The sequence below is a fragment of the Crassostrea angulata genome, chromosome 1, assembly GCF_025612915.1.
Source record: "Crassostrea angulata isolate pt1a10 chromosome 1, ASM2561291v2, whole genome shotgun sequence".
NCBI classification, from domain to species: Eukaryota; Metazoa; Mollusca; class Bivalvia; order Ostreida; family Ostreidae; genus Magallana; species Magallana angulata.
Window position 1 is genome coordinate 30,138,197 of NC_069111.1, and position 27,648 is coordinate 30,165,844.

Here is a 27,648-nt window from a genome sequence, read left to right on the forward strand (position 1 = left end):
GTAATCTACATTTAATTAAATATTTACATGAAGCTGTCACTGCATAGTAAATAAAGTAGTGGAAGGCGCAAATAGTAAAATGGCGGATACTTCATACGGACAGAACTGTGATCGACCAAAGCCAATCACAAAAAGAAAGTAACTTGGGTATATTAAAAAAAATTGAACATCATTTCTTTAACTTTGAAAAGACAAGGTAAATATTCTCTTAAAAGACACAAGTAATTACTTGGATAAACCTGAAGAATGTAAAAAAAAGAAATACACCCTTTGTTACAAGATGGTTTGGTACAAACCCAACATGCAGACATATTTCCTCAACCAGATTAATATTTTATGAATGATTCACTTATAAAGTACAATAAAAAGTTTAAATTGCTTCCACATTCTTTTTTATATTTCATTTGATTCTGTAGTCTGAGAATATTTTTTTAATTTGAATTATCAGTTTTCCTTTTCCTTGCGCAATGCCCGATGATACAAGAAAGAAGAGCTTCTTTGATTAAATGTATCTTGGTGTGTGGTTCTATTGCTCTGAGGTGTCTGTAGCCGATTAAAATGACACTTACAGGAAAAATCGAAAGGAAGAACACTTGTTCGATGTTTGATCTTCCTCCCATGTATAAAAATAAGCGATTTTATCGTGAATAAAATTCGATAACAGTTTGAATAAACACGATCTGTTCCCCGGGTAAAATATAAAGTACATAAACATGGATAAAATATTTGATTTCTATATCGTCATAAAATGTTATGCAATACTAATGGTTTTATCAACATATTAAGAAAAGGCAAAATTACCCACCGTATTGATGTGGCATATTAATCCTAGTAAGCAAAATCATTATCACATAATTATATTTAAAAATGATCAAAAGTAACAAACATTAGAATTTGAGCAAATTAAAAAAAATGTTATCGTAAACTGTAACGTTTCAAAAGATTGACCAGCCACTTTAAATCTTACATTCATTGAAATGTTTCAAAATAATCATAAAATTAAATAACATATCATTTTTAAAACGTAAAAAGTGTCGTTTACATAAGACTAGTACCAAGACTTTTATGCAGAATTTTTTTCTCAATAATCAACATGTAGGCATACAAAAGACTACAGTAACTGGACGTGAGATTTGTTTGTTTACCTACTAATTTTCAATTTAACACAATTTTTTTTCTGTGTCAACACTTATTAAACAAATATATCAAAGGGACTTTATCTTTTACATTACAGGACAACTTGGCATCTGAGAATCTAGAATAGAATACATATACATAGGTTTTTAAAATTAATTTGGCATAATGCATAATAAATAATTATTTTTTGAAGTCAGAAACGAGGACAATTTACGAAATGTTTTCGATGAAAAATTCAAGACCACACTCAATGTTAATGTCTCTTTCCAAATAAAGGAATAATATTTGTCATGAGTATCAACAACAACAGCATGACGCCAAGTAAAAAATGAGAGACACATGTGTCCCTGTGAACAACTCTAAAACCTTTCCATACCTGAAATGCAATTGAAACCAAGTTTGTGATTCAAGAATAAGTCCGCTACATCTTGGAGACTACATGGACATACATGTATATGGTTTGCCAGAATCTGTATTAAAATAGATTGTTTTAAAATAATCGATCACATTGTATATTAGTTATTTTATATTGACGACGAAACGCTTTTAAAGGGCCCTCTGTTTTAATGGAGAGAACATTACTGAAATATAGAATATATTCAAAACGAATCAACTGAAGCGTTGCATCGCTCTCTTTTATACTAAAATTTTAAGAAACAAACATAAATTTCATCAATTGATTTTTCAAAGGCAACGATTTGTTTCATAGTCTTCATATACTAGTACTTAGTGTTTAAGGAACAACCAGTGCTATTGAACAAAGTGAAAATGGGAATCCGCACGGAATCATTTGTTGTTCTAAGCCTCTTCATCGCCTGTACACCCGCTGCTGTTTATAATTCAGAAAATATAGGTAAGTAGAATGTATTTTTATTTAGACATGTATAACATAAAAAGTTACTTTTTATTCAGCCGATTTCTATCGAAGTAAAATTTTATTCAGTTTATCATTATTAGATCCGAGGCCGCCTTAGTGAATGTTTTAGAAATATCAACGATTTTAAAATGCGTTATACATGAAAAAAGTTAACACATTCATTAATTTAAATCAAAGGCTCTTACCTTCTGCTGTTATTATCAAAGTATACATATATACACGTTAGACACACTGATGTCTCGATCATCTTTAATGGGTTTCATATGAAACTAGATCAGAGAAAGAAAACTTCTTATGATAACTCATAACAATTCATTGACATCACGGGGTTGTTAAAAAATGATTGCACTACATAAAATTTAGTAAGAAGTTCCTTAATACTCTCTCCCTCCATTATAGCTCTCATGGAAGTAGATAAAATTCTAGTAAAACGCGTCTTATTGTTTTAGGGCAAACATACTAAGCAAAACATTTCAAAACGACCTTACCTATTAGAAAATAGCACAGCACTATTTCCATGCCAGGGACATATATAAAATATATTAAGTATAAACAAATACGAAGTGGGGTATTCCTTACGGCATATTTAACATTAAGCGTGGATATCTTAAGATTAATGATTCAATATCTATGAAAATATTCATTTGTTAAATAAAAAAGAAAGAAATAAATAACTCTATATAGAAATAGAAAGACATGCATATGTCCGCTTAACTTTGGTCGAGAATCTTATAATAGGAATACCATTTGCTCGATGCAAGTAATCTAATTTGGACTTTCCCATTTGCCCATTCAAGGCAAAATACCTTTTTATCTCGTTTCTTGAGAGTAACTGAGCATATAAGTTATGCACTCATAGCAGAATTTGCATGATAAAACGGACAATTTATAATTTGAAGTTTGTGCATAATGACTTAAGGGACCGATCTATCTTAATTATTTTTTTGTATTCATAATTTCCTCGAATGCAATTTCCCGCTTTGTTAAAAGCAGTAGAAGCAAGACCCTTTTAGTGCATAGCTTCTTTTGACTGCTGTACAATTTAATCTAATTCTTCGTCAGCGATTATTAGATAAAAAGGGATGAGAATATTTTGATTTATTGAAGATATAACAACACGTCGTATAGGAAAAACTTGTATTTTTATGGCAAAAGTTCAATAGGAGGACCTCTAATTACCCTTCACTTGCATTTCTGAATAAGTTTGGTCAATAACTTTTAATGACAAAAACTTCTTAAGAAATTTTCATACAACCACATGTTCCAGATACCTTGAATGCAATTAATATTAACAAAACAAGTCAAAACATAGTGCATTAAGGTTCCCTTTCTTTCAATTTTATGCTAGAGACAAAATGATGAACAGAGGAAATCAAAAATACAACAAAAGTTCACATTTCAAACTTTTATTGAACATTTTTAAAAGTAATTGTAATGTTGTGGAGAAATATTTGAGTTCATTTGTAGATGTTCAATACCAAGAATCCTATCTTCAATTTATAAAGCTAAAATATTCCACTTTCAACATATATATTTATGAATTTTGCCATTGTATACCTGAATGTCCAGAATGTTGCTTAGTGTCAGCATCAAACATTTTTTTTCAGGAAACTGTGATTTTGAACTGAATACATGCGGATGGACTGTACATGAAGATTCCGTATTTCTGGAGCGTAACTTAATTGTATGTGGTATTTTAGGAGATCTTTATAATTGCGCAACTAATACATTGTTCCAATCCACGGATCCATGGAAACGCAAACAAATTCGTTCCATTAACTTGATCGGTACGTAACTTTGATTAGGAGTTTTAATATTTGTTCACATCGATTTTGCAAGATGCCTATTCATACTTCCACAATATTTCTGATCATTGTGTGTATAATGTGATAAGAAGAAAAAAGATACATAAAATTTCTTAATTAACACCATATCTCTCAGATCTGATCTTGGCTAAATACAATTTCAGAGTTACACAGTGAAGAATAAGGACGGAATTTGAAAATTGTTTTTCTGATTCAGGGATGAAATGACTTTTGTAAGGGTATACATGCACAATGCCAACCTAAATGTAAATACATCATTCCTTTACAAATTTACGAATAATATGAATTTAAGAAATTATTATACAAATGACGAAATATTGTTTACAAGTGTATCTCAAATACATAATAAATAATTTTCAAATGTAAAAAAGCAGAAATTAATACGCATAATAAAGGTATGAAGTTCAATACATCAAACTGCAGTGATTTAACTGTGCATCTTGTACCAGTACCTTTATTATTCATATAAGATAGAGCGACACTTTCACCTGTTTAAAAGCGTTTGGTGAAGTTATGCTACACAAGTTTATGTTTCAAAAAACATGAGGAATTAGCTGTAAAGAATCACAGAGAAAAAGTTGATTAAGAATTAATCGTTTAATATCCTTGACTAATTCTCGTCTTTGTTTTCCTGGTTTCAACATGCCATGACAATATATCGCAAGAAAGAAAAAGAAAAAGTAGATATATAGAAATCAGAACACTGAGAATGCTTTAACATAAACCGACATCTACATTGCGTCTGACTGTTATTTAACTCCATATATTATTAAGGTGAGGCGAAATAAAGTATCGCCAAAGACTATTAAAATCATATAATTATGTATATAAAACATGTATTTTAATGAAGCATAATCAACAAAAATATGAATACCATATAATGGTCACCGAAAGTCAACAGAGATATGGAAACCGACCACCAAATGAAATTTCTCTTTAATCTTTAATCGTGTCGGGCGTTTCAAACAAAGAAAGAGCAATATTCCTGTTCATTGCAAACACATAACTTATGCTGTATTACATCACGTCACATGACACGGGGTGGGTTACAGCACAGTAAAGTACATGGTACAGTGCAGGATGACAAAAATCTGATCTGGCAAGGGTACGAGTGCACAATTGTCTTTATTCCTACTCATGATTCCAAGCATGCTTAATTCCTGCAAAAAATCCAACGTATAGAAAATAGATTTTTAAGCAACAGGTTGAAAAGAACCATATATGATATCGGTCATATTTGGCCCCAAATTCGTCAATTTTTAAAGTTTCTCAGGCACATTAATTTTTTTACGTTATTGTTATAACATGTACTTTTTACCGATCTATTTAAATTGTTTGCACTCACTGGCACTCTAGGACTTATAAGTTACGCAATTTTTATAAAATCATTCAAAATTGACTCTTTTTTTTTATCTTTTTTCATTAAACAAGGAAAATATTTTTGTTCCTTTATTAGTCTTGGAAAGATATACCTCTAATGAAAATATATTGTTTGTTCAAGCATGTACTCAATATTTTCTGAAAGAAAATTTGTCGAAAAACAAGCCTTTTAATGCTAAAAATGGAAAATTGGCGGGGAAAAGTTAACTTTGTGATGTCATATTTCTAAATTGTGGGCATTTGGATTCACGGAAAATTATAAAACAACAAACAATTACAGAAAAATGATGATGTTTATTTTATGGCGCCGTTTATGCAAAAGCTTGAAAACTTTTAATCCTTTAAAAATGTTTAGGCTTTCCTGAATACTTGAGTCAAAGAATTAAACAACTAGACTTCACAAAAGTTTTAGCAACAGAAAAATTAATCCAAAAAGGAGGGATAACTGATGTGATTAGCCCAAAGATTCCCATGTCAATGGAGTATCGATGCCTTCACTACAACCATCTGGTCCTCGGTGACACAGCTTTGGTCCTTGCCTACATAACTGACTTTTTTGAACCTTATGATTTATCGAACTATTTAGATGCCCATGGAAACTCTTCCTCTGTAAAATTTAGCAAATCATCGGTAAACCTTCCAGTTGGGTTCGAGTTCAAGGTAAGCCTAACGCTTGTTTTATATTCATACGATACAAGCATTCTTCCTTATAAATCAACCAAATCTTCATATTTTAATATCACTCGTTTCTCCGACAGCTTGCTTTTCAATGCTGCAAATATAGCGAGAAAAAACGTCTCAAGTTCTCAATTATTTGATTTAAAAAATGAATACTAAAAATCAGTTGCAAATGTTTAATAAAATATAATTGTACATGTATTTGCATTCATATTTTGTGCAACTCTAGTCAATTCAATAGGTTACATCTTTACATTTTTTTTCTAACGTTGACAGGCCTTATTTTGCTGTTGTTGTTTCACCTTCTCTGATATTAGCAATAATAGCTCGTAATTTATGTTTTTAAACGTAAGCACTGAAAAAATTAGCTGAAGAGACATATTCAGTCTGTGTGTTCACTGATGGAAATTTATTGGCGCAACGACAGTAAAACAAATCATTAAATGCTATAATAACAAATATGTTAAATCCTATATTACAACGAAAAGAAAAAAATCGACATCCTCTTTAAAAATACATTCAGCATTAGCAATGATTAGCAAATGCTAAACGATGCCATTTTTTCAGCTTGTTTTCCGAGTTCTTCAGTCGCATGGTGATTATGGATTAGTTATGATCGACAACATTACAATTACTTCAGGACTCTGTGGTAAGTAGATTTATATGTGGCTATCTATGTCACTAAAATTTTAATCAAGCGGTTCTTGAAAAGCTTTATAAGTTAAGTTTAACATCATATTTTAAAGCAATTAAAGGGTTTTTTTTTCAATTGTTTATAATTATAAGTGCTCTTTGATTACATGTAAGTTTGACAACATAAATGTAAATTCTTTAAGAAAAGGATTATTTAGTTTTTGACACCTTCTTTGAAGTAAATATAGGTATCATATTTCTTTTGCTTGATTTCAAATGAAAAGGAAAAATAGAATCATTTTCTATATCAATCTCAAAACACCTTTTTACTAGATGTTGACCTTGATCAATATTTCATTTATTGTATTATCAATAAGTACATTATTTATCTCTCATTTCAAACTCTTTCTTACAGAATACTAATGTTCTTTCTAAAAAAGAACATGTAATAGTACTGTATGAAATATTTGCATCTCTTCCGTAAAGTCAAATTTGTTGTCAGAGTGTCACTTTAAATTTATATACGTAGCGCGTCCTGCCTATTGTCCTTTCTGATATATTTCATTTTATCAAATCAAATATACAACATGACTACTTAAAGTAGTCATGTTGTATATTTGATTTGATAAAATGAAATATATCAGAAAGGACACTAGTAACACGTGTATACCAGTACATGTATATTCTCTGACTTTATAGAGCTTTGCAGTCCAAATGAATTTCTATGTTCACCCAATCGCGATGAATGTATCCCAATCTATAACGTGTGCGATTTTGAACCTGACTGTTTGGGTGGAGAAGACGAAAACAATTGTGGTAAAACAACATTCAAAATATTTTGTTAATGTTGACGTTAAAAAATACTGAATCATACAAAATATTGTTTTAAAGACAACTAGAAGTGTCTTAACAGTAGCATTTTGCCTAGCTCAAAATTGTAACTTTTGCTTTTAATTCGTAGTGATATATTAAAAATAAATTCTAGGACGTATAAACGCGCACTAAACCACGTACATTATAAATGATTTGTTATCCATTTCAGATTTCGAAATTCTTGAAGCAATTTGCAAAGATTGCAATACGTCCAGAGGTAATACAGACATTCTTGATAATGGAGGCACCAATGATCAGGAAGCATGTGCTTCAAATGCTTTCAGTTCGAATAGTTGGAAGACAACAGATTTTTGTTCAAATTGTGCCACCAACGATTCCATGTACTCTTGCCCCACTAACTGTACCTCTTCTGGCCTTTCGTTCACATGTACAACTGGTGATGTACCTGTGTATGCAACCTCTATTACTGTATTTGGTTTAATGCAAGATTCCTTAGAATTTAATGACAGTTTTTCAAACTTGAAAGAAATTAATGTAATAGACAGTAAATTGAATATGTTGCAGATTACCTCTGATGTTAGGTTACAAATATTGACGATAAGCAATAGTAGTATCGATATTGTTTATATAGGTGACAGATTTAACTACCTTCGATTTGTGCGCATTTTTAACTGTACCTTTGTTAAGGTCTTCCGTTTCCAACGGAAGACCTTATTGTTTTCGTACTGTTTCTTATTATTATTATTATTATTTTTTTCCACAAAATTTGTGCACGCGATATCTCGAAAACTATTCGGCCGATTTCGACCATTTTTTCACAGATGATTGCCAGTGGTCATAATTCTAGAAGTTTTTTGAAATTTTGAAATCGTCACTTCCGGTTCCGATTTACGGCCGATTTTGTAAGTTTTTACGACCCATTTTGTGCAGACATAAACTCAGAGACTATAAGAGATATAAATATGAAATTTTCAGGATAGGTAGACCATAGTTTGAAGATGTGCAGAACGTATTTTTTTGCGCCAGTGGCGCCATTCCTTTGAGCTCGCCTAGGCTCGAAAATTGGATACAAATTTTGCATCAAAAACTTCATACATTTTGATCTGTATCTTTTTATCAGTTAATATTTTGTTAAGACATATATAACAAAAGTGGTAGATAATCAAAAGTTCTTTCCAACAAATTTAAGAAAAAGGGGCTGGCCCCTTTATTTAGGGGCCAAAATACTTATAAACTCTAATACAAATAACTTAATAACGATAAAGATTTTGTAATGCATTATAGAAGCAAAGTTGTTGATCGTACCAATATCTATTAGAAAAAATCATTGCCACGCCCATTTATTACGTAATTAGGGATTTTTATGGGCCAGAGTATTTAAACTTTGACGCAATATAACTAGAAAAGTAAAAATATTTTGTTAGACATCGTAGAAGAGAAAATGTTTGAATTTATGATTTAAATCGATTCCACTTATCACAACACGAATTTCCGTCCCCATTAGGGATCTAGAGGGCTGGCCCCTTAAATATTCAAACATTTGTATCTCAAAAATGATAAACAATTTTTAATAGATGTAAGAACAAAAAATGTTAGAATTTGTAAGACCTTTCGATTGAATTCAAGAAAAAGGGGCTGGCCCCTTAAATTAGGGGCCAAGACACTCGTTAACTCTATTACAGATAACTTAAAAATGATAAAGATTTCGTAATGCATTATAGAAGCAAAGTTGTTGATCGTAACAATATCTATCAGGAAAAATCATTGCCACGCCCATTTATTACGTAATTAGGGATTTTTAGGGGCCAGAGTACTTAAACTTTGACGCACTATAACTAGAAAAGTAGAAATATTTTGTTAGACATCATAGAAGAAAAAATGTTTGAATTTATGATTTAAATTGATTCCACTTATCAAAACACGAATTTGTGTCCCCATTAAGGATTTAGAGGGCTGGCCCCTAAAATACTCAAACATTTGTATCTCAAAAGTGATTAACAATTTTAGATGGGTGTAAGAACAAAAAATGTTAGTATTCTTAAGACATTTTCAAAAAAATCAAGAAAAAGGGGCTAGCCCCTTAAATTAGGGGCCAAGACACTCGTTAACTCTATTACAGATAACTTAAAAATGATAAAGATTTCGTAATGCATTATAGAAGCAAAGTTGTTGATCGTAACAATATCTATCAGGAGAAATCATTGCCACGCCCATTTATTACGTAATTAGGGATTTTAAGGGGCCAAATTACTTAAACTTTGAGACAATATATCTAGAGAAGGAGACATATTTTGTTAAGCTTTGTAAAAGAGAAAATGCTTGCGTTGATAATTCTAATCGATTCCATCAATCAAAACACCAATATCTGTCCCCATTAAGGATCTAGAGGGCTGGCCCCTTAAATATTCAATCATTTGTATCTCAAATATGATCAACAATTTTTGATAGGTGTAATAACAAAAAATGTTAGAATTTGTGAGACCTTTCGACCGAATTCAAGAAAAAGGGGCTGGACCCTTAAATTAGGGGCCAAGCCACTCGTAACGTCTTTTTCATACACCTTAAAAACCATAAAGATTTTATTATGCATTACAGAAACAAAGTTGTTGATCATAACGATATCAGTTTGTAAAACGCATTGCCACACCCATTGATGACGTAATTATTGATTTTAGGGGACTAAACTCTTAAATCTTTAATATGCAAAATGTGAAAAATCCACACTTTTTCTTATGCATTTTAAAGGATATTGACAATCGTATACATTATCTGAAAGGGAGTGTTTGAGGTGGAATTCAGAAATTTTATTGATATTTTAATCGTATCGTTTAAAAATTGAACGGAAGACCTACTCGTTACTCGTAACGAGATCGTATCTAGTTATTATTATTATTTTTTTCCACAAATTTTGTGCACGAGATTTCTCGAAAACTATTCGACCGATTTCGACCATTTTTTCAGAGAAGATGAGTCTTGATGTAAACTTCATACGTTTTTGAGATTTTTCCTGTTGGCACTTCCGGTACCGATTTATCGGCCATTTTGTACATTTTTACGACCTATTTTGTGCAGAGCTGATCTCAGAAACTATCAGAGATATGACTATGAAATTTTCAGGATAGGTAGTCTATAGTCTGAAGTTGTGCACTATTATTTTGTTTTACGCCAGTGGCGCCATTTTTTGGAGCACGCCTAGGCACGAAAATTGGGTACGAATTTTCATTCAAATTCTTCATACGTTTTGATCTGTATCTTTTTATCAGTTGATATTTTGTTAAGACATATATAACAAAAATAGTAGATAATTAAACGTTCTTTCCAACAAAATCAAGAAAAAGGGGCTGGCCCCTTAAATTAGGGGCCAAGTCACTCGTAAACTCTATTGCAAATAACTTAAAAACGATCAAAATTTTGTAATGCAATATAGAAGCAAAGTTGTTGATTGTAGCAATATTTATCAGGTAAAATCATTTTCACCCCCATTTATGACGTAATTAGGGATTTTAAGGGGCCAAAGTACTCAAACTTTGATGCAATATATCTAGAGAAGGAGACATATTTTGTTAGGCAATGTAGAAAAGAAAATGTTTGCATTGATGATTCTAATCAATTCCACTAATCAAAACTCCAAAGTCTGTCCCCATTAAGGATCTATAGGGCTGGCCCCTAAAATATTCAATCATTTGTATCTCAAAAATGAACAACAATTTTAGATGGGTGTAAGAACAAAAAATGTTAGTATTCGTGAGAACTTTCGATTGAACTCAAGAAAAAGGGGCTGGCCCCTTAAATGAGGAGCCAAGACACTCGTAAACTATATTACAGATAACTTGAAAACAAGCAAGATTTCAAATATCTTTGGTACTTAGCCTTTTTTACAAAATTGATACCAGCGAGATTTTAGTCACTGTAAGTGATTGAGACACAAACTTTTATAAATGATAGACAATCGATTGAAGATATATTTAACGGGTTTTCTTTTGTCAACCGTCACTTCCGGTACTCACCAGAAGAGTTCAAACAATTCATTTTTTTCACAATTTTAACTGATTATCTTTGGTGTTTCATCTGCTATAATTAACAGTAGTGTACACTAAACATATGTATAAAAAACCCTAGCTTTTATTTTCATAAACCTCTTTTGTTCGTCCGTTTTCGGTCTCGAGACAAAAAACCTAGATTCACCAAGATCGCAGATTTGGCAGAGAATATCGATATTTCATCGTATCATATGAAAACAAAATCGGACGGAAGACCTACTCGTTACTCGTAACGAGATCTAGTTGAGTTTAATTTTTCTCCCGAATGGGTTCACAGCTTTGAATTTTTCGTTCACAAGAGCATTGTTTATAATCCAAAAAGACTCAATATTCTTGAAGGGGTTCACGCTGACCTGTCTGAAACCTGGGGATTTCCTTTTATGGTAGCAGTATTTGAACACACTATAGTTAATCTAAGCTTTTGTAATTTAGATGTTCAACCTTTGGCCTTTACAATGACAGTAACTTTAGATCTTAGTCATAATAATCTCTCAACATGGCATTATATATCCTTTGTTCAAAACTTGCATCTTCAGAATAATAATATTGAAGAAATTAGGTTCACAAGCGATTTGCGGCAATCAGAAGCTCGGTTAATTTATTTAGATCTTTCAGATAACTATATCACTGTTATAGATGAATACGATTTTAGCGACTTTCCTAATCTTCTTTACCTAAAGCTTTCTAGAAATCGTATTTCGGAAATTCATGAAAACGCCTTTTCATTTGTATCAAAATTGCATTTATTGGACTTATCATCCAATCACCTTCATTCTGTAAAACTAAACCTTTTTATTAGTCTTTCAAGTCTTCAATATCTTTATCTTCAGAACAATTATATAAAAGTTGTGGAAGAAATGTTTGACGGGTTGATAAGCATTGAGCATCTTCGAGTCGATTCCTACACTTTATGTTGCGCGCAACCTAAAACAGTAGGCAAAATACAATGCACTGCACCGGTGAATGATATATCCTCATGCAACAATTTAATTGACACCCCACTACTTAGTACACTTATTTGGTACATTGCTCTTTTAGCCGTCTTTGGAAATCTTTTCGGTCCATTTTATAGGGGTTTTAATTTGAAGTCTAGAAGTCTCTCTTCTTTCGTAATTTATTCCACCAATCTAAGCATTGCAGACTTTCTGATGGGAGTATACCTGTATATCATAGCCGGAGCTAATTTAAAGTTCAGTGGTCGTTACGGTTTTGAGGACGAAGGATGGAGACACAGTCACATCTGTACTGTTGCTGGTGTTCTGGCTACTCTTTCAAGCGAAGCCTCCGCTCTGTTTGTTCTCTTGATCACCATTGACAGAATAATCATCATACGAGATCCATTGTCAAGTCTGCAGAGAAGTAACTTCGTTTCAAAAATTATGACCGGTACAGTATGGACTATATCATTATTTCTCTCTCTGTTACCACTCTTTGGAAGTGGTTATTTTGAGAATTACTATTCTAGTTCGGGTATTTGTATCTCTCTACCTCTGTCAGTGTACCGTAAGCCAGGATGGGAGTATTCCATGGCATTATTTGTTGGTGCCAACTTTCTTATTTTCATTGCGATATTTGTGGGGCAGTTGGTTATATTTGCCACTGTTGTGAGAATGGGAGTGAATGTTAACTCCAGCCATTCTGCACAAAGAAGGAGAGAAATTAACTTGGCCAAGACACTTGTTGCTGTCGCCATTACAGATATGTTGTGCTGGATACCTGTTGGTGTAATTGGTAAGTCACTGATCATAGAATCAAAACACTGTAAATTCCTTATATTACGCGAGTACTATAATTAAATGACTTAGATATTACCTGATGATTTTTACAAAATACATGTATTATGATAAGAATAACAGGAGATTTGCTTGTATATCATATGTTACCTAATAAATATACATATCCAACCCTCAGGTAATCAAGTTTTCGCTGTTTTACATGCAATAAGTAATTGATAAACACGACATATAATTTGTAATGATAAAATTGAAATTCTAGTTAATATCAAACTGTTATTAAAACTGCTCCATGTTTTTTCTTCGAATTTAATGTAGGCCTACTAACCTTCAAGGGCACTGATGTCACAGCACAGGTGTACGCCTGGGTCATTGTCGTTGTACTCCCCATCAACTCGGCCTTGAACCCTATGATCTATACGTTTTCTGAAATACTGAGACGAAGAGGGAAAGCATATAAGGTATGAAATTTCTCATATTTTGATTTTAATCAACTTTCTAATGCAGTTATCCTGGAAAACCGGATGTAAAACAGTGTTTGGACCTAAGCACAAATCAAAGCTGACAAGACTCTATACTTGAAAATAATCGATAAATTCGATATAATGTATTCAGAAGCGTTGTTTTTCATGGAAACTTATTTATAAATACTTTAAAAGTAGTCAGTTTTTAAAAATGGTATGGCCAATTTAGATATTTTTGTAGTCGTTTGTATTCTTACGCCAGAGTACAAATAGACTGGATTTCTACAGCTTGGAATCAAGGGGAGACTATCCAATCTAAAGATATCGAGAACCAGTACTGGCGTGAACAAGACTTTATTATATGTTTGTTACAAAATTGGTTGGATACAAACTTCTAGAAACATTTCAATTACTGATAGGTGATGCATAGAAGAGTTTGATTGCGTGGATTCTAACTTTAATATTACCTAACATGATTCATATGGGGTTTTCTATCTATACCTCGGAATTTAAGTCGGAAAAGCACAAGGATTCAGAATAAGAAAAAAATGTGTGTAATTATTCAAATACAGCTAAGAATCTACTTGTCATGCAAAATTACATATCGTTGATTTGAGATTAAATAATTATAAATAAAATCAACTTCTGTCGGTACTTCAGTACTTTGATTTTTAATTAATTTTTTATATCCTATATAGGACGCACGGTAAACATATATTACCATTTGGAAATGATATCTAATCACATGCCAAAAAGTCATTAGAACGTTGTGAATGCATTTCTAAGCATGAGGTGTTGGATTTTTTATACGTATTTTTAAAACAAACCATTTTTAAATTGTCAATATTTTATCCAGACTAATGCTAACATTGTTTGTGGCTTTTATGAATTTTGATACACCCATAAGTGAGCTATATGCTTGCACATTAAAATCAATTGTTTTTTGTTTAATTGGAATAATGATTTAAAGAGTGGTGTTTACTCAAAATGAAAAAAAAATTCACTGGTGATAATGAAAAATCATCCATTGCATGTTATAGAGGTTCGATTGTAGTAATATTTTCCCATTTAAAAAAAAAATAGGTGAATGGTTTACTTTTTAAGTATTTCAAGGAATTCATTTGGAATAATGATTTTAAGTATGATATTTTTACTCAGAATGAAAACAAATTACTTTTCAAATTACAGTGATGATAATGAAAAACAATATATTGTATTTAAAATATAGGGTCGGCGTTTTTTTTTTTCTTCAGAATTTGAAAAATATATCTTATTAAGTACGTGTAAACAATTTCAATCAAAGGTCTAATTCGCAAACTTATAGTTTGTTTTATTGAATCTTTGACTCGTTCAACTTGTTTTACTGAAGTTTTGACTCGTACAACTTGTTTTAATGAAGTTTTGGCTCGTACAACTTGTTTTAATGAAGTTTTGACTCGTACAACTTGTTTTAATGAAGTTTTGACTCGTACAACTTGTTTTAATGAAGTTTTGGCTCGTAAAACGTTTTGTACTGAATGGTTCTTTTTTACACGTACAACTTGTTTTACTAAGGCTTTGACTCATTCTACTTGTTTTGTTGAAGCTTGACTCGTACACTGTGCTTTATTGACAGAACGAACACTTACAGCAAAGAACTAATAGTTCAAGTACATGTACAAAGGAAGATCAAAACCTCGGCGAAATAAACCAGGTTTGTTATACATTTCTGTGTCTTTAGTCTTTATGAACACTTCTACATGTGGCTTCCACACATTGTGCCGTTTTGTATTGGATAAAATTTGCGACAAGATGGAATACTGAAAAGGTCATTATAAATAATTTTTATGGTAATATGGGTTTTGCATGATTTTGTCGAGTCACAATTACTTAATGGGACATGGTCACGATTTTGGTCAAATTCTATTTTTATGATTTTATTATTTACAACGCTTTAGAAGTGCATATCTAATGATCAAATAAAATTTGAGAGTCAGTCGTAGAGTTATAAGCGAGATACAGGGCTCACAATTCTGTGGCATGTAAACAAGGCCCGTGCCCTGTTTTTGTTTACATAGGTTCAATATACCAGTAAAAAATCTTTTTCCAGCTTATTTGTCTATCTTTTTATTTATCTTAAGCATAGATAAACAGTTCCTAACGTTTAGCACATTCGATTTAGATTTAAAACTGAAATTTTGACTTCAACGTTCAAAATGTTAACAAACGCTTTGTTTACATAGCGAAGAATTTCAAGCTCTGTAACTCGATTATAACTCAACAAATGACACTCAAATTTCGGTTGCCTATTAAAAATGACCTTCAGAAACATTGTAAATATTAAAACGGAAAAATAATTTTTGACCAAAATCGTGCCCATGCCCCTTTGAATTATCAGTAGTCTTTGGAAAGATGTAACGACACTAAGAAAAAGTTAATCCAGAAATTTTTCAAAGGTGGGTATGAAGTGTTTTTAACTTTTCCGGGGAAGATGGGGGTCCGAGACATTTTAATTTTACTAAGCAAATTTGAATTTTTCAGCCGGGAGGCGGGGGGGGGGGGGGGGGGTCCGGACCCTCCTGCTCCCTTCTAGTTTCGCGCATGCAATCTGTCAACAGCTGTATAAATAAATAGACAACCAACAGACATGCTATTAAGACGTAAAACTGTTTCAGTAATATGTTCAAGACTAATAATGTGTACAACTGGATCTTATTGGAATAAAATATGATCATTTATGTTACCAGTATTATTTAATGAAGACGCTAGTAGTTTGTCTGATAATTATAAAATGTATTTTTGCGTTTAGATTATACATGTACATATCAATCTCATTAAAATCCAGGTGTCACTTGTTGATGAAGGAACGTCGGGACAATCTGAAGATTGCATGACGCCATCGCCAGAACGACCGGAAGCCCTCGCTGAGGAATATATGTGATTGATTAATATGGTATAAATTTAAAAAACAAAATCGATCAGTAACCATGTATCCGGAATATTTTCACTTTAATCTTTTATCTCTCTCATATTTATCCGAACATTTTTGTATGTGTGCTAGATCATTTTTTTTTTAAATTGCAAAATGTATATTATGCTAATAAAAAGGTTTTCATGTTTACTTTATTTTTTGCAAATTTTGCAGCAAGCGAAAAATAAAAACCCCACTGGATATATGGTCTAAATAATCAACATACACTTACAAAGGTTGTTGACTCTTGCAATAAATGTTCGTCAAATCTGTTATGGCCAATGTGATTGAAATGGCTAAAATTAAAGCACAAGCTGGAAAACTTTTACTTGAATTTACTTTGCTTACCTTTTTTCTTGTCAAACAATGAAGAAAGTTGTCACAGGTTATTCGTTCATCAAACTAGATTGTGCCTGGTCGTGCACAAAGAAATTAACACCAATGATAAAAAACTGAAAAAATTAAGAAGTTGTTGGTAATTAGGCAAATGTTTGTTAAAGATGCCTTTTTTCATAAAGTATATTTATATCTGTTCATAAGTAGAATACTAGTACTACAGATATGTCGAATTTTAAATATTTTTGTTGAATGGATTTGACAAAATAGCAATAAAAAGCAAATTAAAGGGTTTCTTTTTCGTGAATAAAACACATTAGTTTGGAAACAGTTTGATATGAATTGCCTTCAAACACTTCAACGCAAGAAAAAAATAATTTACATCTTAGGGCATCATCTGAAAGCAGTTACCATGCACTAAGGTCGGTAACTCCAACTTTTATTTTATGAACATAACTTGTACTGGACAATACAGTCAAACTGATGATTGTTTCAGGAAAACTTTTAATATTTGTTTGTTTAAAAATGACATTAGGTATCTGAATTCTGAATACATATACGAAGAATTTTATTATTTGGCAGAATATAAAATAAATTTGAAAATCTGCGAGAGTTCTATTTCGGACTATTTAACTTAAAAAGATAATCACCTAATTTGGTATCCATTTCTATGCAGTAAAGAATTAAATGTTGCCAGTTATAAATAATTAATCTATGATGAGCAAAGAGGGGTAATTATATGCTATTATATGACGATTATCGAAACATTACTCGGCATTTTCCGTCAAGCCGAGAAAGACCGAGTGATGACGACAACTGGGTTGATTTCTCTGACCACTGTTATGCAATGTCATCTGTTTGACACTAATCCTCCCAGCACGTGCTGTCTTGTCATTTCTTCAGCAATTATAGGAAACTGTAATGATGGTAGTTGGCATCTTGAAATCGCAATGTACTATAGCGGTGAACCTACCGTTATATAGGTCTAAATGTCAACAGTTATTGAACACCGGCGCAGTGACGTAATAACAGGGATGACAATTTGAAAATGATTACTGATACTAAAATAAACAGATCATTACCGCAATTTCAGCTGTAAATTTCAGAAAATTTTCTCGTAGAAAAGTTTAAATTTCACAGGTAAGTATAGGAAAGGTTTTTGAAGATCGTTGAAATGATTTTGTTTTTATTAGTAAAAAAAAAAATTAATGGGCAGTACGAAGAAATGTTGTGTTTTCTTAATCAAAGACTTTTATGGCTTGTTGTGCTTAAATAATCAAAAAAAAGTATAAGTTCTAATAATTATTGTTTGGTTGGTCACGGATGATTCAACGGGTACATCGTTAGCAAAATCAGAAACAATTTGAAAAAAAAAAATGAAGTTGAAAATAATTCTGATATGTTAGTAAATATGTTACAATATTATATATGAAATATTTCTACTTTCCTTTTTTTTTTTTTGCCCTTTCTCTTTTCCTCGATCTTTGATCGCCTAGTTGTTATTTTTATTAATTTCATTCAATTATAATCACTGTGACATATTCAACTTGTAACTGCATATGTTTATTGTGACAATTGTGACATTGTTCTCTTTATAAAAATAGGACAAAAATAAGCCGTGCGTGCTTTCAAATCCGGTTTTTTTAGCGAACAAATTATTTTTTTACTAACATACACTGTATTAGTGTATTAACTTTAATTATTCATAAAGCCAGCTTAATTGTAAAGATAAACACCAGGAAATACATGTATTCAAATTGATCACCGTTTACTTGTAGTAAACAAAATTTCGTTTCATCACACCTAGTACCCTGTGCTGTCGCAACATTTCATAAAATACTGTCGATTTGTCTTATAAAGTCTAAAATTAAATTACACAAAAGAAGTCATGCAAAAGCGTAGCAAGTAAATAAGTAAATTGTATAATTTAGTAAATGTTTGCTCTCTCTCTCTCTCTCTCTCTCTCTCTCTCTCTGGAATTTCGGATTTTCAATCGCTCTTGCAATTACCTACAGTGTAATTTTGGGAACTTTCATCGCCTGGATGGTTAATGTACCGCTATATTATCTTAAACGCTGGACATTGTTGGTTTTCCCATTATACGGGCGATTTATCTGGCCAAATGGTCAGTGAGTGGGGGACACGTGCCCACCGTTAACTTCTCACCTGTCCACAACGAATCTCGCGGCCTCATGTGGTCAGTTTCCAATGTCCGGGCTAGGGCAACTAAAAGTCACGTTCTGTCGCGACCCCTGACCCATGTAGCCGGGTAGCCACGTCGCCGCTGTGTGTTTTACTCTTAAAAGAAAGTGACAGACAGTTGTCTGGGTTGTTAACTTTGACAGAGACTAATTGAAACCGAGGAAATAATAAATGCTAAACTTACACGACCGTGAATGAAAACATGCACTTTAATAATTTTTCGGCTAAAGGGAATTCCTAGAAAAATCTTTCTTACAGTTGATTTCTACAATGTACAACATACGTGAGGTATGCGAAAGATACCCAAAATCACACCTCGACTATATGATCTCTCTCTCTCTCTCTCTCTCTCTCTCTCTCTCTCTCTCTCTCTCTCCCCAACAGATGGCAGTCTTTAATACGGACGTTTATTTCAATTGTTCTTCCGTTAACCGCGGAGTAAGGTGCTTCCCGATAGTATCTTTACACTGTCCCACAATGGATTCCGACAACGAGAGTTCCCAGGTCGATTACAACACAAAGAAAAATCATTCAGTATGAAAATGATTGTTAATCACAAAATATTATATAGCACGCGCACGAAGCAACGCCATCTGTAATGTCAAAATTGGACAAGATTGAAATCTGACTTCCATGTTCGAGAATTTAGTTTTTTATGAATTTTTAAGTGATATTTCATAAAAACTGAACTTCAGAAAATTCGACTTGTACTTTAAAAAAAAGAGCTTTTTATACTTAAAAATCAACATACCCGGTAATACTTAAGAAGGGTCAGGTAGACTAGAAAAGGATTTTACAGATATTAGTAATTCGGTTTATTTTTTTTATTATGCACTTATATCTTTTATTATTAACAATATGTTATTGCGAGTTGGATTTTTTGCAACTTTTAATTTCCTATTTCAACAAAACAACGCCCTGTATTTACATGCACGTGTCTCTGAAATTTTGAATTAACTGGGTGTGTAATAGTAATAAATATGTTAATAGCAAATACGATAAGATCGTGAAGATCAAAATACATATTGTATTTATCAAGAATCTCTGATACCAAATGATTCTTTTTCCTCAAATAGATTAACTAAAAGACTGAAAGACCGATTCGTTAGTTCTCAGGGTTCGTTTTGTGTATCGTTTTTTCTTCTCCAGAAGATGTATATATGTTTACGTCCATTTGCATGCAATTTGTATTAATTTTCATAATAATGATTTTTAAAAAAAAAAACCTTAATCCACCAACCTTTAAAATCCTAATCCGTAGGAGAGGAGGTGTAGAACGTACGGTTTTTTAAGGGGTTAATTTTGTTTATTTTAACTATATAGCTTTTTATATACTCCCCAAAATGGGGTGGGGGGTGGGGGGCTCCTTCTTCAAAATTCAATTTGCTATGTGTAAATTTTAAGAAAAATGTTCCATGTTAGAAAAAGTGGGCAGCCCCCTCCCCCCTCTCACCCCCCCCCCACAACTATGCTACGTGTCAACTGTAGGTGAAAAAAGAATAACATTATAGAAGTAAAAATTCAATAATCTTTCAAGGGATTTAATTCATCTCTAATCTAATAGGAATGGGAATATTTATATAATTAATTAATTCTTGCAGTGTATTTTATGTATTGTATGCTACCTTATATTACGTACAATATGTTTTTCACATATTGTTATATTTCTTACAAGAAGATTTGAAATCAAGCTAATTTTTATTATTATTTATTTATTTCAACTTTGAGCTATTGGCTCATCAGTATTGATCACAAAGTTTGAAGTTTAAACATATGTATAACACGCAAAATGCGAAGTCAGTATGCTTCAAAGAATTCAACCTTATATGTTTTTTAAAGCTGACTGATGCTTCTGATTAAAATTTACTGACTTAAACTTGTTTATTGTACGTAGTAAATACACAATGTGCGAATTTGACTTTTGTTCAATGTTGAAACTTTAATAAATAGAAAATAAATAAACTAAATTTTGAAAAATGGGAACTTTAACCAGAGACATAAATTTATGTCTTTGCTTTAACTGAGGATAATTTAAACTTTTTTATTTAATAGCTATCATTATCTTAGATTGAAATACAATTTTAAAAAACCCGCTAATGTGTAATTGTATTATTCAACATTGCTATTATACACTATATGACTGTGTCGAAAAACATAATGCAAAAAACTGGTTGTATCATGTTAAAGATTTTTTATGCAATCTGGGTATATGTTTGAATTGTGGGAAAAACAAAAAATAACAGCTGCAGATCTCATTGTTGTTAAACAACGTATTTTTGACCAAGCTACACAGTATATCTTTTCTCGACTAGATATTTCTAGTAAATGCTCTTTTTTCAAAAACTTAATTGCAACCCATGATTTACAATTTTATTTAAGGAAACCTATTCCAAACAAATATCAAAAGTGTATTTCCAGATTCAGGTTGTCTTCGCATCAATTGTCAATAAAAACAGGTCGATTTTATAATATTGAAAGACACAATAGAAAATATTTTTTATGTTCAAATTCTATTGATCAGAAGATGAATTTCATTTTATTTTAATATGTCCCATATACGAAGGCTATCGCAAAAAATACATTAAGCCTTATTACTGGAAAAAACCTTCAATGTGTAAACTTTTGCAACTTTTTAATGTTGAAAATGTAAAGGAATTTTGTTATCTGGGTAAATTTATTCACTTTAGTTTGAAAATAAAACAAGATTTACTTAATGCAAATTAGATGTTGATATCATAGTATGTACACTTCTGCCACATTCTCCTGTTAACCTACCTGTACGTGTATATTGTTTATATTTATTATTCTGATAAGCTGTATAGCTTAAAGTTAATAAAGAACTGAATAATGATCTGAACTGAAGTGTACTTTGTAAATCATTAAACTTGAAAGTGTACATAATGAAAATGAATACTTATAGAAAGTTGTGTAAAGTGTATGAACACAAGATTGAAATTTTAGTAGTTCAATTACTACAATTTTCTTTTTCGCTTTCTATTCATCTATTTTACCCGCACAAATGTACAATTTAATAGATTTCTTTGTTTATAAAAAAGCAAGTTTTTACCGTTTGATTTGTCGTATAGAACAACGGAATACATATCTTTGAATAGATTCATTAATTTGAGTAATTCTATAATTTGGAAAATGCCATCTTCGTTACGTAAAAAACAAACAGATAAGAATTATTGTTATACTTTCATGTTAAATACTGAAATCTGATTGGTTAAGACGCAGTTAATAATATTTACTATTACCCTCAGCGTTAGCAACGCACTTGGCAACGGGTAACATTAAAAAATGTTACATGCGCGAAAATTATGCGCGTACGGTTCGCTGTAGAATTCACGTTATTCCTATATAAAAGCAGTAAAATTTTCTTAAAAATTTTAAAAAAGACATTCAGTATAACAAAATAAATAGTGCCTGTTTGGGAGGATAACAGTTGAAATTGACACCCCTCGAAAACCATTGTCAACCTCCGCTTCGCGTCGGTTGACAATGGTTTTCTCGGGGTGTCAATTTCAACTGTTACCCTCCCAAACAGGCACTATTTTTATAATAACGATGGGTGAAAATGCGGAATCATATGGTAAAACATGTGTCATAATCTTATTCTACCAAATATGAAATATTTTTGTCCAGTTCATTATATATAGCTAATGAATAAGTATAGTGTATACAAAGAGATCCTGGCATTACTATTATTGAAGAAGTAGGCGTGGTTTAATCTCTACAGGTGTTATTTACCTGGAGTGGCCTGGATCAGTCGAGCCCCTTACTCTATACACAGTGAAAATGCCCGGGAGGGAAATGTATTTGAAAAATCATCCGGTCAGTTTATTCCGATCCTTTATTGGACGAGACTTATATCTCAACACATATACACAACGTACGTGTATTATATATAGGACAGCCATGCATTTATTGATCAAAGGAGAATGATACAATTAGAAAGAACTATGCACAAGTATAAATCAATAAATTCAGATTAGATTAAATACATTTTATGTCTGATGAAAAGATTAACTTTTATTTGTTCTAAGTATTTTTGAGGTGTAACATTTTATTTTCAATCTGACCTTTAATAAAAAATTCGAGAACGCTGACCATCGAGGAAACTTCGGATTTCTCTAGTGTTTTGCTCATGATCCGTGGTTTGGAAAGGGCAGGGTGCTGAATTATGATAACCGGACAATATATTTCCAAATCAGTCAAACATTCATTTTTTTTTTTAAATAAAAGAAGATAACCCCTTGTTAACCTAATGTCTATATGAAATATACGTCAATATATATATGATATAGCTGCCAATTTCCTGGACTCATGTCGTTTTTATTAAAAAAAAAACAAACAAAAAAACCAAAAAACAAAAAACAAAAGTCAAAGATGTTGGCGCGGGGTTGGGGGAAGGTGGACTTGTGTCATTGAGTGGTATTACAAGAATGCTTCTTCAAGAACTTATGCCACGACTTCATTTACAATGGACTGACCTAGAATATTTTTAGAAAAAATTAAAAACAATTATGACATTTCTTTGGATGCAGATTTATCAAGATTTTATATCAATATGATATTTTTTTCCGTTAAGGTCGTGAGAGAGACTGTCCCAGCTGCAAGTTGTATGACTGAGTTTAATTAAACGGCCATTTATTTTAAAACTTGCAATGTAGTTTTGGCGAATATCAATAATGAAGTTTTAAAAGAAAATTGGTGCTACCTAAATGTTTGATGTATAACAGCGCATCTATATCTATTAATATAGCCCGGTCATTAAACATCAACACATTAGTTTATATTGTTTGTAACTCTCATAGCAAGGCAAAAGTTTGCTTACCTATTGTTAAAAAAATATAAAAATTGCTTAAGTTCTTAAAGGCCCTTCTGTATAATACTAAAGAAACATGCTTCACTTTAGCGTTGTAAGCGAGCTGTGATTTAAAAGGGGATATTCTAATAAAAATGGCGTCATTATGTGACGCAAGTTTACAAGGACACAAAAGATTTTTCATTCGCCTTTTATTGATGAAAAATAGAAGCGTTGCAGAATTGCATTGAACGACACAAGTGAAAATCTGCATTACTCCCGCCATCTTGATGATAACAGTAATTTCTGAGAAATATCGTGGCCTTTTTCATTTGCTGATGGGATAATAATGATGTAAATTTAAAATAAAATCACCAGCTTGGCAAACGACTTATCTACCGTTAAAATTATAAACCTTTTGTTGTTTTTCAATGATAGCGAAATGAACATCTGGGACTTTAGGACAAAATTGGTTACATCCCATCTAGAATTTCTACTTGAAGCGTTGCAGAATTACCCAGCCCCTATTGTTATCTGTCGGAATAATATTCTTAATCGTTACCGTTTTCTGAATTAATAAAACCAATCATTTCCGGTGTTTTGATCACTAGGTTTGAGCCTATGATCTCGGCATTAAATAAGGCCTAGATCCATCATTAGCACTGATTCGTGGTTGCATATTTTGTATTTACAAATACGATTATGAGTGAATATGATACAGGGCCCGAGACAAGTGTCGTGGAATTAACCGTAAACTAATCCCTTTCATTTTTCCTGCTCTACGTGCTACGGAGGAATTAAGGATCTTCAGCATCACAGAATGCCCAATAAGGCCATCTTCCGATCTTCCTACATTTGTAACATTACCGGCATTGGAAAATTGCGAAAGGTATAGAAATATGGCCGTTCGTCAGGCACGCGCAACGCACGCACGAAATAATGGAAAGAATTAGCGTAAATGTCACGCTTGATTTTGGTTATCATAAGTTAAGGTCTGTCATATGGCCGGGACAATTGTTGTCGATAACTGCTAGGTCTCGTCACAAAGAAAGAGTCTTGGAGATTTTATTAACCCAAAACATTCTTCCAAGATGGCGAAGCACAGGATGTCCCAGTAGGGACGAACACTCTTTTCAATCTGTCAAAATATACTCGAAAGACAAGAACCTTTGCTGAGCTTTTTAATGTCAAATGCATGCACAGCGTCAACTTATACAAAAATGTAAAGTACGGTTTCTATGAGTCACCGAATCAGCTATAATTATAGCCGGATATTACGGATAAAAATGAGAGAAACTAGACAAGTCATACCCGAGTCATGTTTGATATAACTATGCTAATTTATGATGTATTAAACATTTATAAACATTGATTTTTTTAACAATTATATCGCAAACTTTGACCTTTTACATTTACATCATATACTAAGTTTAATAATTATCTGAAAAGAATCAAATCTTTATCTTTATTTTTCAACAAAGAAAAAAACCCCAAAATGATTGACACGAAACACAGAAAAGAGGTACATGTATATTGACCAATGCGCTTTATATTTCAAGGGATAATTAAAAAAAGATTTACCCCCAAATCTAATGTACAAGTACATATTGTCTTCCCACATAATGGTACTTAAAAAAACAAAATTTGGTATTTTGGCTACGTTTACTTTAAAACCAAATTCAATGCATCTGCAAATTAAGAATTAAGGGGAGACAATATTGGAACTTTCAAATTCATTCCCTATATAAAAGTAAAAGTTTTATTTAAATTAAGATTCCCTACAAAAAGAAACTAGTTTAAATTTCGAAGAAAAACCCCCCAAAATGATTGACACGAAACACAGAAAAGAGGTACATGTATATTGACCAATGCGCTTTACATTTCAACGGATAATAAAAAAAAAACTTGAATTTTAGGGATGGGGGAACAAAATTAATCATGGCATTTGACCTCTGATATTGACCTTTATTGTGCATAAAGAATGAAGACTCTTAAACCTTTTACATTTACATCATATACTAAGTTTAATAATTATCTGAAAAGAATCAAATCTTTATCTTTATTTTACAACAAACGGGTACCCCCCCCCCCCACCCCACCCCGGAAATATATTGGACATATCCATTCTTTAGATAGTACCTAATTATAAACTAGTGCATCCTTTTATTACAGCAACAAAACACTTTCTCTAATTATTCATGAAAAAAATATGTACAAAATACAAAGTCTTACTTTTTCTTTCCAAACCGGTATCAGAATATGGTATTTCTTTTTTCATTTGTAATCTTTCTATTCTAAGATGAGTTGCATATCTTCATTGTGTTCATTTGACCTTTATGTGTAGGGAGGTGAAAATAGGATGTACCTGCTGCTTAATTCCATTCAATATTGAAATAAAATATTGTTAGAATGAATATTTTTTTATCAAAACATGTGAAATACGCGTTATAGTTTATCATATTTCTTTTCATAAAATCTTTGAATGTTGAATTTATTGTCATGCATGATTGTAATTTTTGTAGTTGAGAAGAAATATTAGAAATCTTTTTTCAGTTTGTTTTGGTTACAACTGCCATGACAAAAATCAAAAGTAAAATTTGTCGGGAAAATTATCATAAGAAGTTAGAATATTTTTCCTGTGTCAAGTTTTTCTTGTTGATAAGTTACGTATATTAGCATTGAAAATATGAAGAAAAAAATCTCAATTTGTGAATGAATCACAATTTATATGACAAATTTTGAATAAACTAAAATAGTTCTATAAAATTCTTTGTGATTCCTATATTTTCTTTTTCTTTTACAAAGCTACTGGAAATATAAAGCCAAAAGTTATATAGGTCTTTCTTCGAATTTCTAGATCATTGATTATATCAATTAAAAAAACGAAATTGAAACTAACAGAAATTCAATTTACTGTTGGATATAGATAGATAAAATCGGTAATTAAAGTACATCAAGTCCTATATAATTCTCTACTTTTACTTTTCCACATGATTCATCTATTTTCAGTCATTATTTTGAGGGGATTACTTTTTTCAGCGGAATTCTCACTTGACGTTTCCCCGAATTCACGTCATATTCCTCCCTATTTCCTTCTTACTTTCGTTTAGCTTCCTTCTTAATAAAATTGATTGAATGATAAAACATACAATAGACATTTGTGCATTATTTACTTTGTATAAAGGAAGCGCATGCGAGTTAATCTTCAATCATGACCTGATATAGAGAAACCTCACATAATTTTTTTATTTACGCCTATAAACGTCTTCTTCGTTAAAGCTTTTTTTCTTCTTCTAAATTCAGATAAATAATTTAAATACTATATTATAAAAAATGTTTTACAAAACATTATAATAAAATGTTCTTGAAAAAAAAAATACATAGTAATGCAACACGACTTTATTAATTTTAAGAAATCTTATTTTCTATCGGAAAAACATTCCATTTGAACACCTGTTCTGAAAATGTTTAATCTAACCCGCGTGTATAGCTCGGGCCTTGCCTAATTAGTGGTCTATTGTTCAGAAAAACCACGTAATATACACAGAATATACAAGTTCATCACAGGTACGCAATGTGTATACCTGCGCGTCTTGAATTTGCGGCGCGCGTCTCCTTTTGCAGGTAGCGCACGGCCAGGTGTCTCGATAGCATCAAAGATGCCGCGCGAATTTTCGACTACCTGCCCAGGTACATCAGACGATGTCGGGTATCTTTTGAGTCGGCCAGGTAGCATACACAGTAGCTACTC

The 27,648-nt window shown here is 31.9% G+C and overlaps 1 protein-coding gene across 1 annotated transcript; it reads left to right on the top strand.

The window, feature by feature from the left end:
- Positions 1-1,905: 1,905 nt before the first annotated feature.
- On the top strand, positions 1,906-16,672 carry LOC128192063 (G-protein coupled receptor GRL101-like). The gene is made up of 9 exons (XM_052864483.1): positions 1,906-1,990; positions 5,576-5,880; positions 6,466-6,547; positions 7,231-7,347; positions 7,574-8,052; positions 11,654-13,136; positions 13,457-13,599; positions 15,218-15,295; positions 16,427-16,672. Exons 1-9 carry the CDS (start codon positions 1,906-1,908, stop codon positions 16,520-16,522), a joined length of 2,868 nt encoding a protein of 955 aa, XP_052720443.1. The 3' UTR covers positions 16,523-16,672.
- Positions 16,673-27,648: the final 10,976 nt, after the last annotated feature.

Coding starts and splice junctions, on each gene's coding strand:
- LOC128192063 (XM_052864483.1), top strand. CDS start 1,906: ATGGGAATCCGCACGGAATCATTTGTTGTTCTAAGCCTCTTCATCGCC. Junction 7,348..7,573: donor AGAAGACGAAAACAATTGTG/GTAAAACAACAT, acceptor TATCCATTTCAG/ATTTCGAAATTCTTGAAGCA. Junction 15,296..16,426: donor ACCTCGGCGAAATAAACCAG/GTTTGTTATACA, acceptor ATTAAAATCCAG/GTGTCACTTGTTGATGAAGG.